The 15084-nt window shown below is 34.6% G+C and overlaps 1 protein-coding gene across 4 annotated transcripts in view; it reads right to left on the bottom strand.

Moving 5' to 3' along the window:
- Positions 1 to 15084, bottom strand: part of SGCZ (sarcoglycan zeta) — a 382611-nt gene that overhangs the window by 59285 nt on the left and 308242 nt on the right. For all 4 annotated transcript variants that reach the window (XM_021534853.3, XM_021534691.3, XM_021534351.3 and 1 more), the window contains one exon: positions 2842 to 2929. In XM_021534853.3, the coding sequence (XP_021390528.1) occupies positions 2842 to 2929 (88 nt within the window). The remainder of the gene's footprint in view (positions 1 to 2841; positions 2930 to 15084) is intronic.

The following is a 15084-nucleotide window of genomic DNA, read 5'->3' on the forward strand; positions in this document are numbered from 1 at the left end:
GGTCTTGTATGACCTGAAGCATAACTTGAATTTATACTATTTAAATATACAACTACTCAATCATCCAATATACTTAGATACTTTTAAAAAAAAATTATTTAATATACTTTTTCTTTACTCCTCCTAGGTTAGGATGTTTCCCAAGATGTCTTAATGATGCATTTTAATGACATATTTTGTCACTTCCAGAACTGAATACTCGTTAAGAGGTTCACTGGATTTTTTTCCATCTCCCTGAGTGAACATATACCCTTCTTCCTCCCAGCCCAATAACAATAACACTTTTTTACACTAATCCATCTTCCCGTTACAGTTCTAATTATATGCTCTTATGGCTGTCTTAGTCTTACATGGCATGGTTTCAAACATCACAGAAAGAATTTTTAGTTGGCATGAGCAGAAATTTGGCTGCCAAACACAGGATGAGACCAGCCTATTTGCTGGCTTGTAGTATCACTTCAGTCCTGTGAAATGTGGATAAAATGCCAATGATATCACATGTATAAAAAATGCATTATCATCCTTTTGAATGCACTGGCATTCTTCTTTCTTTGTGGAATGCTCTTGCCATGAATATTAATTTTTAGTCTATTTTTTTAATGATTATTATTCAACTCTTTAAAGAAAGAACAGATAATGACATTTTAAAGTTTTAACAAGAAAATTTCTTTCCCCCAAGATATGATAATTTGCTTTTTTGTTGTTGTTCAAAACACTTTTCCTCACTGTTTATTTTCATTCCTTTCATTGGGCAGTCACACAAACATCTGCTTCAGCACACATCACTAGTGAATTGACACAGAGCATTTTTAAAGACAAGGACTTTCTGGGGCATATTTACAACTAAGAGAAAAAAATATTTTATTTTCTCAGCAAATTCTGCATAGAAAAGCCCCCTCCCATTCTTTCAGCAGATGTGTCCATGCTTTTACCTAGGAAAAAGTAAAAAATTGTCTCTGTTCTGTCTTTTAAAACAAAAAAAATTAGAAGGGAGTGCCTTAATTTAAAATTTAAAAAATAATTAATATTTTTACTTTTAGGTTCCTGTTAATTTCTTTGATTTCTTAAGAGTAGAAAATACTGATTCTACTGGCAGTTGTGACTGTCTTTACTAAGTAAGAAGTATTAAATAAGAGATAAGGAGTATTTTAACATGCACCCAATACTGTACAGGGGATTCACCAAAAAAAAGAAAAATATTTTTTACCAATATAAGAAATAACAAAGGCCATATATGAAACAAAGAGGAAGATAGATTAAGAAATAATGTAAATACAATACTGCAGTTTAACAAGCTTCTAGTCTCCAGAGAGCACCAGCTATCCAAGAACACCAAGAAGCTTAAGGTGTTCACCACAATGATGGTAACATAAAAACACATGTTTTTTTCAGACCTTCATATTTTTAGAATATTAACCTCTAGTGTGTTGCCTTTAAGTAGATCACTCTCAATACACTCACACACATTTTCAGTGCTGGATTCACTCAGCCAGAATAGTGTCAGTGATAAAAATATTATATCTATTTCAGCCAATGTGAATGTCTGCCATGGGCAACTCACCTTTTTGCAGTTACCAGCTGAAGTAGAGGTTTTAACAATAGAGTTACCAGATGATAGAGAACTGCATTTTGTAATTGCATTGGGCAAGTACAATATGCTCAGGACAGGTGTTAGCTTAATTTTCCTCATCTGTACCTGCTAGCAAGTCTGGTTACCTTTGCACGCTCATTCGATGTGGTCACTCAGGGAAATCAGTGCAGATGGTGTGTCACTGTGTGCACTTGGAAAATGTTTTTACAACTAGAAGCCACTGTCTCCAGTCAGTATGAAAATTTACTATAGGTTGCAACTAGAGTTTAACTTAAAACTATTTGTGGGCATAACCTCAGCACATGAGGAAAAAACAGTGCACAAAACACATCTTAATCCAAAAGGAAAATGAAAAAAATGAAAACACATGGAGTCTAAGGGATGTCTCCTTGAATTTTATATACTAAGGTCTTACAAATGTATTTTATATTTTTTATCCCATTCCCAGTCAATATATATTGTTTTGTAGCAAAACTAATACATCACCTTTTCAGTAAATTTTTTGACCAATATTTTTAAAAATAAATTAATATCCGTACTCTTCTAGTTCAGAAAATATAAAAAATATTACTTCCTATTTATTAACAAAAGAAGTATGATTCATACTAAAAGCAAAGTATAACACAATAAATTTCATAAAATGCGAAATACATGCTAAGTGAAACAGATAAGTAGAGGATTCTTTTATATCCATTTCATTTGGAACTGTGTTATTTTATACTTTGTAAAATATGTTTTAATGAGTGACTGGCAGTATGATAGCTTTTCATTTAAATTTTGTAGTGCCTTGGAAAGCATTTTTTTTGGGGTTTCTTTTGTGTTTTGGTTTTTTTTTTTTTTATTCTGATTTTTAAGTGTTACTCTTTGATATGTGCTGATACAAATGCCTTACAAAAGTGACAGGGCCAAATCAAGACTGACAGAAAGTGTAGGAAAGTGATGGCTATTTTCCAACTGAAAGTGTTGTTAAAACATATTTTGCTGAGGCTTTTTAGTTTGTTTTGTTACAATGGTCTCAAAAATAATAATTTTTCATTAAGCTGTTTTCATTTTTAGCTATTTTGATAGTTTTTCTTCCTTGAGCTAATGCGAAATCATGCTTTTATGGTCCATTGTATGCAATCGTTTTTGAGCATTATGATGAGATTTTTTTCCTGACTTTTCAGTAATATTTTATAAGTGATAGTGATAAGTGAAACCTATTGATAAAGGTAAAGTGATAAACATAACAGTCAATAAAGAACACTCACCTACTGTCAGTTGTCCAGTTAACTGTCCCATGTGATTTCTTGCATTCACTGTTACATTTCTGTCAGACTGTAAGACCAGTGGGCTATCCTGGGAAATAAGGATGAGACAATAAATGAGAGAACAAACAATTGAGGTAAAATGAAATTAGAACATAGTATTAAAATGCATGCTGAGAGAACATTTGTGTCAATTATAACAGCCCTTTTTAATTTCATTAAATATTTTACAAGTAAAATTTTTATATTAAAGAATATAAAAAATACTATTTTAAACTTGAAATTTTTGTGCATACAATCCCTGCTTCAAAAATCAGATTTGAACTTAAGTTCTTTAATTTGGGTTTTAATTACCTGTTAATATTACAAGGTTCCCTAATGCAAACCTGTTCCACTAGCCTTTCCCATATACTGTTAACCTATACTTTTCTAACTATCTAACCAACACTGTATTGTATTATCCTATTATCTGCACAATGTATAATATTTGCATTGCACTTACTAAAACATTACAAACACAGATATGTGTTTCTTTGAAGATAAAGAGAATTGTTACTCTCCAAAAAAACAATGAGAGCACTGGAAGGTGAGATCTTAGAGAGCCCTGATCCACTGCTATTAGTACCTTACAGGTACTATTAGGGATCAAACTGATACAGCAAGGAGACAAACACTTTATGCTAAATACAGTCTTAACAATTTTGGAGTCAGTTGGCAGGATGTCTATGTGGCTTTCAGCATCCAGCTAGATTTGAGCTTTTGAAAAATGTTTGCGTATATAGGTGTAAGTTTATCCTGTGCACAAAGCCAGCATAAACAATCCAAAAAATAATTTTTGCTTCTTGAAGAATGAGGAGCCAGATGCACTCCTATAGGGGAAGCACAGATGCACAGGAAAGGGGAAAAGCTTCAACAGAGAGCCAAGAGAAACAGCCTAAAAAAAAAGTGCAAGCTCACTAATCATGCTCGCACTGGAGTGGGGTGAGTTCATGAGAGAAGGAGAAAAGTAGGATTGTGACTGCTGCTGCAGAGAGGCACTGTTCTCCCTGAAATCACCTGATACCACACAGCTCTTTCCCTGAAGCTTGCAGAAAGACCATGGGTACCTCATCGCTTCTGGCAGTTTGCTAGCTCTCAGTAGGCTTACATATGTTTATCCAACAGCATAAAGACATCTGACACAAACAGCTGGGGATGTGCCTTAGGTAGGAATGACTAAAGGCTAGGAAGATATTTGAAAAATTTATTATATACTTGTTATATTCATAGATTCTTCCTGGGCATCCATTATTGGTCATCCCTGGATTAAGCATGTAAAAGTTAAAGAGACCTCGCATTTGCATCTCTTAATATAGTGGTTCTTGCTGTTCTTAAAAGCTTTTTAGATAAGAAGGAAATTACACAAAGAGACATAGATAAAAATTTATTTTTATCTGAATGATGTATAATTTCTCTAAAATTTTCTTTGTGCTTTACAGTCCTTTCCTTTGTATCCACAATGTACAAGAAGCATTCTTCCCAGTTGTTTTCACTATGATTATTAACTTTAAATGATAATCGGTTCCCTGGGAAGCCTTAAGTGACTCTGAGCTAATTTCAAGGAGTTCAGGTGTATTTAATCTCTCACTGGACTATGCTATGACCTCTCTAGCATCCTGCCAATTAGCTCTGCTTCACAGATTCTGGCAGATGAATGCGACTGTTTGGCTTGTCCATCTTCCCAGATAAAAAGATATAATTATCAGTGAGACATTGTGTTCAATCTTACTAGTTTGAGATGAACATGGGATGCAATCAAGGGAGCTTCTAGCAACAAAAGCAGCTGTTAACGACCTTTATTTCACCACTTGATTTCCACTTTCCTTATGGTCTTTTGAAAATCATTAGTCCAGGCAACTGCTGGTCTGGGAAAGGTAGTTGTCCTAATAGGCATCTGCAAGGCCAAAGGTTTTTAAAGGAGCCCTTTTCACTTTTGTGTTAAAAGTCTTCTCACTCAGTTAAAAAAAGTTAAAAGTTAACTTTTTGGTTAAAAGTCTTCTCACTCAGAATAATCTTATCATTGGCAAGGGATACAGCCATGCCTAGTTTTGCCTGTTCAAGAAAGGTTTGGACACTTAGGCTCACATAAACTGATCACAGTCTGAATGAAGGCTTCTTTTCTTTCACCACAGAAAAATACTTAAACCTCAGGCTAAGACTTGCCTCCCAGGTTCTAATTTAAAAAAAATAACCTTGGATATCTGTAATACAGGAATTCTGAAACAGAGGATTATAAAAAGTTAGGTGATCCAGGCCTTCTTTCTTCTTTTTTTCTTGTCTTATATAAAAAATAAAAAGAAGGCTGAAGAAGTTAAGAACTTAAATCTATATTCCTCATTTTCTGGATGACAAATACAGATCATCAAGTTTAAATACTGGACCAAAGAAAACACAGTGGCAAAACTTCTATCATTTTAAGCAGTCCAGCATTTCATCTAGTAATGATGTTGTAATGTTTACAATTACATTGTAATTGTAAACAATTACATTGTTTACCTGTACTTTATTTTATGCAGGAAGTGCCTAAAGACAGAGGTTCAAGGAATTCATAAATAGTCTACTCAGAGGAGCTAGACATTCAGAGTAGACTTATTTGAAATATGTGGAATTACTGATGTTTATAAAGTGCAATGAATATCACACATAGGAATACAAACATATCTGAAGCATAAAAACACTGGATAATTTTCTCTCTCCATGACCAGACCTGTTACTCTCTTGACGCAAATTTCAGTTTACAATGATTTGTGATGCCATTTCAAAAATTATACTGGAGATAACAAGACCCAACAATGTAAGAACATTCTTACAGTTACACAGAACTTTAATAATGTCAATATGGTAATAACTAAAATATTACAGAAGGGTACTGTCAGGGCCATGAGGGCTCTACCAGCCCTTACTGGTCCTTCCAAACTTCCCTGGGGAACCCATTTCAGTCCAGCCTCACCTGAACTGAACCCTTCTGGTTCAGTTGTGCACTTGTCTCCCCTCTATAAGCCCAGGCATTACAATTTCAAGATTAAAGGTAAATCAGATTAAAATGTTAAAATAGTTACTTCTTATCTTAAATAGGTTTACAGCTAGGATTAATAAAAGTAAAAACAAGCTAATTCATTTAAGGGGTATTTTCAGAAAGCTTTCTAAAATATTAATCCAGTTGTAAAAACAATGAAACATTTGAGGAAAAAAAGGTTTGTTTTTTAATTTTTTGTGTTTGTTTGGTTTAGGTTTTTTTGAGTAAGAATCACAGTTCAGTAATAAATATCAACTTTTGGTTTTAGAATTAGATGAGCATATAATTTTAAGTATATGAAAGACTGATAGATTAAAATAATTTATAAAATCATTTTACCAAAAGAATATTCTGCATGAGCAATCATAGCAAAACTTTTTTTTTTTTTTTTTCACAGCTGGTTCAATTATTTTTAACATATTTTGGAAAAATTTCATATATTTTGTACAGTATTCAAATAGGCAATCCCAGTTAATTAGCTCAGTTTTGAAGAGTCTTTCTAAAATGAACCTTTTAAATTAGAAACACTTTAAATGGAGCAACTTAATTCCAGTTAGTTTAATAAAACATTGGTTTACTTTAGGTTAGGTGGCATACTGTTTAATTAAATATATTCCCAAATTATGCTCAGAATACAGATAAATATGATAATACCACTAATTCTGACACTCAGGAAACATACTGATATGCCTATATTGCTATAGTGCAAGCAGTGGTTCTTTTATGATTTGATTTCTGTGCTCAGGCAAGTGTAACACTTCAGATCTCTGGACTTCCACACAGTGTCACACAGATGTAAAAAATAATGCAATAAGCAGGTAGGACTCAAGATCTGTCATGCTATCTGCTGGCAGTTTGTAAGGTGTAGTGCTATATATTATTTTATTTGAGCCTACCCCCAGTGTGGGCAGCCAAAATAATTATGGCAGAACCTTTCTTTGCAGGACACTTCTCAAACATACCCTGATACACTAGTGACTCAGAATGACCATTGCATTACCAAGATACCGTTACAGAAAAAAGAACAAGTATTAAACTTTGGTTTGCTGAGAAACTCACCATTATCAGATTTTAAGAAATACAGAGAATATGCTTCCTCACTGCTGCAGAGCACCACAGTTTGTCTGTTGCTTTAGAGATTCATGCTGTGGGTGCCACTGAACAAGCTGATTGTCTGCATCTGGTCAGTGACCCCGACAGAAGAATGAAAAATGTAGGAGTTATTTGACCACTCCATATGAACAAAATGAGAACTGAAAGAAATAGAAAGTACTTAGGACTCTGGTCAGTGCAGCAGACCAAGGGAGTCAAAGAATAGATGAGTAGATATGCAACAACTACAGGGACAACTGCAGTTAAGGCAAATAACAGATAACAAGTGTGAAGAATATCCTGGAGGAATTCAGTGCAAAATGTTTAAAATAAGGATATGAAAGACACAGTGTCAGTCAAGAAAGGTAGAAAGCAGAGCAAAGAAGATGTGAGGGGATGGAAAAAACATTCCGTAGTTTATCCATTGTCCAGAACCAAAGGATCAACATGATTTAGCAACATTCCTTGCAAATGAGGAGGGATGGAAGATCTAAAAAACCACATATTTGTTTGGCTTGGAGTCTCAGAGGCAGACTTGCTATCATTATTACTAGCCCTAAACAAACATGAAGAAATTTGCATTAGGAAATATATGAAAGAAAAAGACCTCTAAATGAAAGCAATTGCTGAGTTCTTGAGTACTTAAAATTAATTAAAGGCTCAATTAAAACTCTTGTGAGTTTGTACAAGTTCGTAACTGTTAAAACACAAATTAAAGAAAACTATCTTCAACAGAATATTCCCATGATATTTTTTCCAAGAATATTTTCAATATTCCATTATATCAATATTTACCAGTATTTAGTTTTTCTAAGAATATTCTTCAAAAATTCCCAAGAATCTTCCCAAGATGTCAGGACAGCAGAGAGCCCAAAACAAGTAGGGAGAAATTAATCCAATTTATTGTCTGAGTTATTTCTAGGAAATTCTGACCTGAAGAGTTAACATGAGTTTTGGTCCAATTTAATTAGATGCTTTTTTTTTTCTTGTTTATAGAAAATATAGACATTTTCTATATCCCTGCTTTCCCAAAACAAAGTTTCACATCACATTTTAGTGTTCTTCCTGTCTAATTGTCCTTTTGAACCTGAATGTCCCAATCTAATTGCTACTAATTGCACTTAAAATCACAAATCTGAATGAAAATTTTCAGTAAGCACACTTGGACTCCTGCTTTAAGGAAGCATTCCAGATATCTTAACATTTTGACCAAATGTTATTAAAAGCCTGTATTTCTTCACATGAGATTTATACACTGAGGAGGTTTGGAAAAGCACAAGCAAATAATTTGAAACAAACAAATAAAACATCCCAGTTGATACTTGAGGTTATTGATAATGTTTCAAGAAACATATTTTCTAGATAATTCTTTTTTTCATCAAAGGAGGTTCTCTTGATTCCCAGCCTTTGCTCTGTGTCCATGTCAGCCTTGTTATATGCTAAAGGCAATCACAGCTATTGACCAGATTCCAGACACACCAAATCTCAACAGAGATGAGCACAATCTCAGCACAAACAGAGCTACACCTACCAAAGTACTATAGATATATCCAACAGGAATTATACACAGAGCTCCAAGAAGCCACATGAACAATGGTCATAGCTATAATGCCCAGAGAGAAACAACCTACTTGTTTTACTTCGTTGTATAATGTACTGTGAAATTTTTATTATGATAGAATTCAATCACCCATAGAAAATGCAATGATAAACCAGAAGTAGATATTTAATTAGCAGACAAAAGACATGAGTTTTGTGGAATTGAATTAAACATCAAATAACATTTAAAATCAGATTTAGGTATAAGCATCCCAACTAAAAATAAAGCAGCACTACAAATGTACTTGGAGGAAGCTGGTTAAATGCCCAAAGCTCACTACTTAGCCATTAACCTTGTGACACAAAAAGTAAAATTGTGTATTACTGAACTGCAAAGTCCCCCAAAACCTTAATGAAGACAAATGTGGGAAACCAGTGTAAGTCTCAAAATCTGAAGCAAAAACATTAAAGGTGGAATCACTGGACTTCACTCCTTTCAAACCTGTCAAAGTTCTTGTGATGTGGGTGCATATGTTATTGAAAGGATTTTAAGTTATATTCAATGGTTACCAACAATTCATTACTCTATTTTCACTCTTGGAAAGCAGTCTTTCAGTTCTTGTATCTATGCACATGTTGACCACCCTATACTATCACAGTGAAACAGGACTGTCTTTCCCATGCTGTTTTAACTTAAACTGCTGCAACATGAAATAGAGCAACAATTAACACCAGGAAGAGGATGAAAATATTACAGGAAAATTTATATAAATCAAAGTATATTCATGCCCTTAAAAGCTATTTCCCACCACTCTCTATTGGGGGAGAATTTCTCTAATTTATTTTAGATTAAGTAGCTGAGAGAAGAAAAAAAAAGCCACCAAAAACTCCCCAATATGCTCGAGTGATCTGATAACCTGGATATTTATAAGTCATTTACAAGATTTTTTATTTCTGCGATGCTTATGACAGAGGGAAAGCGTGTGAACACCTGTTCATTTGATGTATGTCAGGAATTATACATCAGTTTTACTTGACAATAAATGGAAAAACTGATAAAATTGAAAGAAAGAGTCAGAATAAGCTTTTTCTTCATTATATTTATCCATTTCTATGGAAAACCTGAAATAAAAGTTCTCAAAAATGTGAACTCTTCAGCACATCAATAGGTTCTGGGTTCCTCTTTTGTGGTGCCTTGCAGACATAGAGCAAAGGACTACATGAAAATAATATTTCCATAAGCAGCTTTTATTTCACTATGATTTCTTTGACAGATCTTTTCAAATTCTAAAGTTGAAGAAGAACAAAGAAATTCTAAAGAAAGTTTAGGGAACAAAGTAAAATTTTAGAAATATGTAAATTGTAGCAGAAGTCTGGAATGAAGCTTATAGCTCAGACAAAGCAGAAAATAAATACTTGCTGCTAAAAAGTATTAGAAAGTCTGTCTAATGCACATTAAAATAAATATGTTAAATAAAATTTTAAGACAAAAAAAGGCAAGATGAGTCATTAAACCTTTATCTAGAATGTTTATTTTAGGTGAATATTAAACCCATTATTTTATAGATTTATTCTATAGGTGGCAACTTATATGACTAAATGATAGCACTAGTATTAGCATCAGCTTTAACAGCAAAATTCATAAAAGTTACCTGTATTTTTTGTTTCTTCACATAGCTCTCAGTTTCTACAATGTTTATATTTCCTGATAAGCCTTCCTTTAAGCATAGTCACTCACTGCTGGATCCTAATTACCTCAGGAAAGCTCTCTGCATTGCTAGTTCCCTCTACTGTTCCTGTGTTAAATAACCAGAAGCAAACACATCTCAAATGAACTTTGAAACACTTAGAGAACAGAGGGGATATTATTACTGTCACTTTACTGGGTCTTCCCCTGCACACATCTGTTGCCTATTACAATTGTTATGTGCTTTCAGGCTGTATTATTGCACTTCATTGAGTCAAAAACTATCAATTAGGTGGACAATTAGCATAAGGTACAACAAGGCTTTTATCAAGGCATCAAAAGGAATGAGTAAGAATGGCAATTACAGGAATTACAGATAAGTCACTGATTTTCTAACCAGAAAAGGAAGGTCAAAGAAGGTCTAACTCCCCCTAATAAAGAATGTGGAAAACTGCTAGGCAGTGTATGAGGAGAAGGCTGAGAAGTCCTGAGGGAACTGGTGTATGTAGTTGCCAAACCACTCTCCAACAATGATATTCAAAAAGTTAAGGCAGTCAGGTGAAGTCACAAGTGACTGTAAAAAGGGAAAAGTACCTACTTTTGAAAAGGGTAGAAATGAGGACCTTGGGAACTACTGACCTGTCAGACACACATCTGTGCCTGGGACAATCATGGACCAGATTCCCCTAGAAGCTGTGCTAAGGCTCATGGAGAACAGGGAGGTGATGAGATACAACCAGCACAGCTTCACCAAGGACAAGTTCTGCTTGACCAAACTAGTAGCCTTCTCTGATGCAGTTACAACGGTCAAGAGTGACAAGGGAAGGGCCAAAAATGTTATTTATCTGTAATTCTATAAAGCCTTTGACATGGTCCCTCAAAACATCTTTCTTTCTAAATTGGAGAAAGATGGATTTGATGGGTAGACTATTGAGTGGATAAGGAATTTGCTGGATGATCACATCCAAAGGGCGGTGGTCAACAGCTCCCAATGGATACAAGTGATATGTTGTGTCATTTTGGGATCTGTATTGGGACCAACTCTGTTTAATGTCTTCATCAATGACAAAGGACTTGAGAGCAGCCTCCACAACTTTGCAGACAACCCCAAGATGAGTAGTGTGATTGGCACATCTAGAGAATGGGATGCCATCCAGAGGGACCTGGACATGTCTGAAAAGGGGGCCCATGGGAATCTCACACCACACACCCAAATGCAAGACACTCCTGGGTCAGTGCAACATCCAGGTATCAACACAGGCTGGGATGAACAGATCCAGAGAAGCCCTTCTGGGAGAGATTTGGGGGTGCTGGTGGGTGAGAGGCTGGACATGACCCTGGCATAGGAACTCACAGCCCAGAGAGCCAAACATGTCCTGGGCTGTATCCAAAGTAGTGTAGGCAGGGGAGGGAGGGGATTCTGTCCCTCTGCTCTCATGAGACCCCACCTGGAACACTGAATCCAGCTCTGGGGTCCACAATACAGGAAGGACATGGAATGACCTGAGAGGAGGCCACCAAGATGACAAGAGGGATGAAGCACCTTTCCTATGAGGAAAGGCGAAAAGAATTAGTGTTGTTTATCCTGGAGAACAGGTGGCTTTGGGGTTACCTAATTGCAGCCTTCAAGTACCTGAAGAGAGCCTACAAGAAAGATAGAGAGGGACTTCTTACAGGAGAATGTAGTGATAGGATAAGGGGGAGTGGCTTCAAACTGACAGAGTAATTTTAGGTTACATATTAGGAAGAAATTGTTTACTATGAGTGGTGAAGAACTGGTACAGGTTGCCCGGAGAAGCTGTAGATGATTCAGCCCTGGAAGTGTTCAAGGCCAGGTTGAATGAGGCTTTGAGTAAACAGGTCTAATGGAAGGTACCCCTGCCCATGGCACAGGGGTTGGAGTTAGATGATCTTGAATGTGCCAGGACTGAAATCTTCAGCATTATTGCAAAGGTCTCAGCATCTGTTTTACCAGCTCCAAGAAATCCAGTACCAGCAAGAAATTCAGTCCAAACTTGTCTGTGCAACAATTTTTTCATGAAAGCAACTTCTGTGATATTGAGAAAATTCAATTTTGACAGCCCAACCAGAAGAATCACACAGCTTTCCATGTGGTCTGGCTGTACAAGAACAAAAACTAATTTTTAGCTGTTTTAATGATAGAAACATAACTTTCCATACTCCCTGCAGAGAGTCACAGTCTTCTTTTCAGGAACACCGGTAGTTGCATGCTTGATGTCTTCTGTTTTCTCATAAGAAAGGATCTGTCTCATGATTTCTTATCATTTTCTCTTCTTGATCATTAAGCTTCCCTAGGTGATAATGGACTATAAAACCTCTTTTTCCTCCTCCTTTCTTTACTACACATCATTCCTGATTCTATGGTTAGGGCTGCTATGAATTTCCCTGGGGAAATGACATCTGCTGGCAACTTCTCACCAGAGGGAGGAGAGTGTGGTTTTCTCGTATTGAAAGAAAACCATAAAATTCTCCATTAACAAACATTCCTGACATAAAAAGGAATGAAGATATTTCATACCTCTGGTTGGTATAGCATCCTTAATTTTTGAATAAGTATAGAAGCAGCTAATAAGTAAGTCCAAATGGTTTTTGCTTTCCAATCCCCCATGACAAGATCTTAATCTGACTACTTTTTTTTTAACAAAGTATGCATATTTTTTATGACCATAGGGTATGAACAATCAATAGAAAATGATAAATTATCTTGAAAACAACAAATAGAAGAGAGTATTTTAAGATTAAAAACTACAAATATCTCCTACATATCATGTATTCACCCTTAATCCTTACACATCAACATCTAGAATGTGACCTTGAAAAGTATTATCTCAGTTTTGCTGTTCAATATTCTTGCAAAATATTTAATAAGTAGCTTTGACATAAGTATGACACAAAGTTGGCCAGTATGTGAGCTCAGAATTTGTATTGTGTCTCCTCTAAATTTGTTCTCTTAGGAAAGGCAATATTCATCCCTACATTTATTGTAGGACATATCTTGGTGGTTCAAGAAATTGCCTTTCTGTTAGGAAATTTGCCTTGAGACTTGCCAATCACAGACTAAAACAAGCCACTGGACCTGTTCTGAAGGTCAAAATTGAGGAAATGAAATTCTGTAGAAAGTATTATGGTTCAGGGATGGCTGTGGCACATGCTCCTTCAGGGAAGCATATTATTTCCCAGTGGGAACTGCACTATTGTCAACTTTAGCATTGAGATAATTGCCACCTTTTAGTAACACAGATCTTTTCCACAGGATATAATTAACAAACTGACTTTAATTTCAACTCTGTAGCTGTTCAGAATTTATTTCTGTTTCAGTAACTGGGTAATTTTTTTCTACACCAAACACTTCACTGAAGATTTTAAAATACTGAGGAAAACTTCTCTCCACTTACAAAGACTACATCAAATACAGTTTCATGACTGCACTTTTTCACAGATAACATTTAGACAGAAAACACATGAGAAATGCCACAGACCTGCAACCTGCAGAATTAATCAATAGAGTCCTAAAGACTGAATTCCTTTTGAATTCAAGATCACAGAGCAATATGAGAAATTAAAAATGGTTGTATTTCCTTAGTAAGAGTGTTAAACTCCCAAAAAGATCTCATTCTGGCTTGCATTAGTGTTTGGCTATTTTTCATGCTTCTGCATACACAAAGCAGCACACACAGCATACCAAAAAATTGAGAATGCTTTTTCCTTTTATTTTTTCTTTGTTGTTTTGCATGACAGTAGTTTTAATATTTTATGTTGTGCTTCTGACAGCTAGTCTAGCTGTCCTCAATGTAGAGATCCAACAGTTCCAGGTGATTCTGTATCAGAATTTTGCAGTAATAGTCAGTACAAACCATTATACTTAACTTTTGATTATAATATTATAATATTCTACTTATAAATTATAAAACTTATAAATTTAATTTACTCTGTAAAATATTTCTAGTGCACATTAGTTATTTTCAGTGAAATTTGCGATGCTAATTTTTTTTTCCCCCACATTTATTCTAAGAGGCAGTGAAAAAGTTCTGGCTTGTATTTTCAGCTCTGACTTTTGTACAAAGGTAATGAACAAAATTTAAACTTGGTTTGTACATCTCATAGAATGGTTCCTGTAAACCATTAAGCCTTTGGTTTAGAAATGTCAAAGTGTTTAAATATATGAAAATTATGTTAAAGTTGTCTAAATGTACCCTAAAACTGTATATGTAACATTTTTATAATTACTTAAAAAATAAATTAACAGTGATCTTTTAAAATAAATTCTTGAGGACCTGAAATACCTAACAGTTTCTTTCTTTCTTGAATTTTGTCAGGCCATCTAGGATTCTAGTATTTTATGCACATTTAAAACCATTGTGACTTTAAATATTTTACCCTTAAACTTAATCCTGCAAATAAAATTAAGAAAATTTATCATAAGAACTTCATTTATATTGAACTGATATTGTTGTCTACTAATTAATATTTTAATAAATATAAAAAATTATAAAATTTCTACTATTAAAATTATAATTAAATCAGTATCTCTTCCTATTTGATTCTAAGTGGCAATGAAAATAATTTACTAGTTTGTCATATAATCAGTTTTAATTTTGTAAACCTCTTTTTAGCACTAAAACAAACAAAAAAAATCTATCAGCTGATCTATATTTTTAGGGATATTTTTACCAGGCTTCCTCAGACAAAATTTTGCCTGTGAATAACAAACGTTAATAGAATATTTGGTGTAGGGAAGTGGCTTAGTGACTCCTTTCAATAAAGATTACTGACGTAAATCACCAGTCATTCTTCAGAATTTTAAGGACAATGTATACTTAAAGGAAGATGCTATAGAGATTATAATAAAGAT

Source organism: Lonchura striata, chromosome 4, assembly GCF_046129695.1.
Source record: "Lonchura striata isolate bLonStr1 chromosome 4, bLonStr1.mat, whole genome shotgun sequence".
NCBI lineage: Eukaryota > Metazoa > Chordata > Aves > Passeriformes > Estrildidae > Lonchura > Lonchura striata.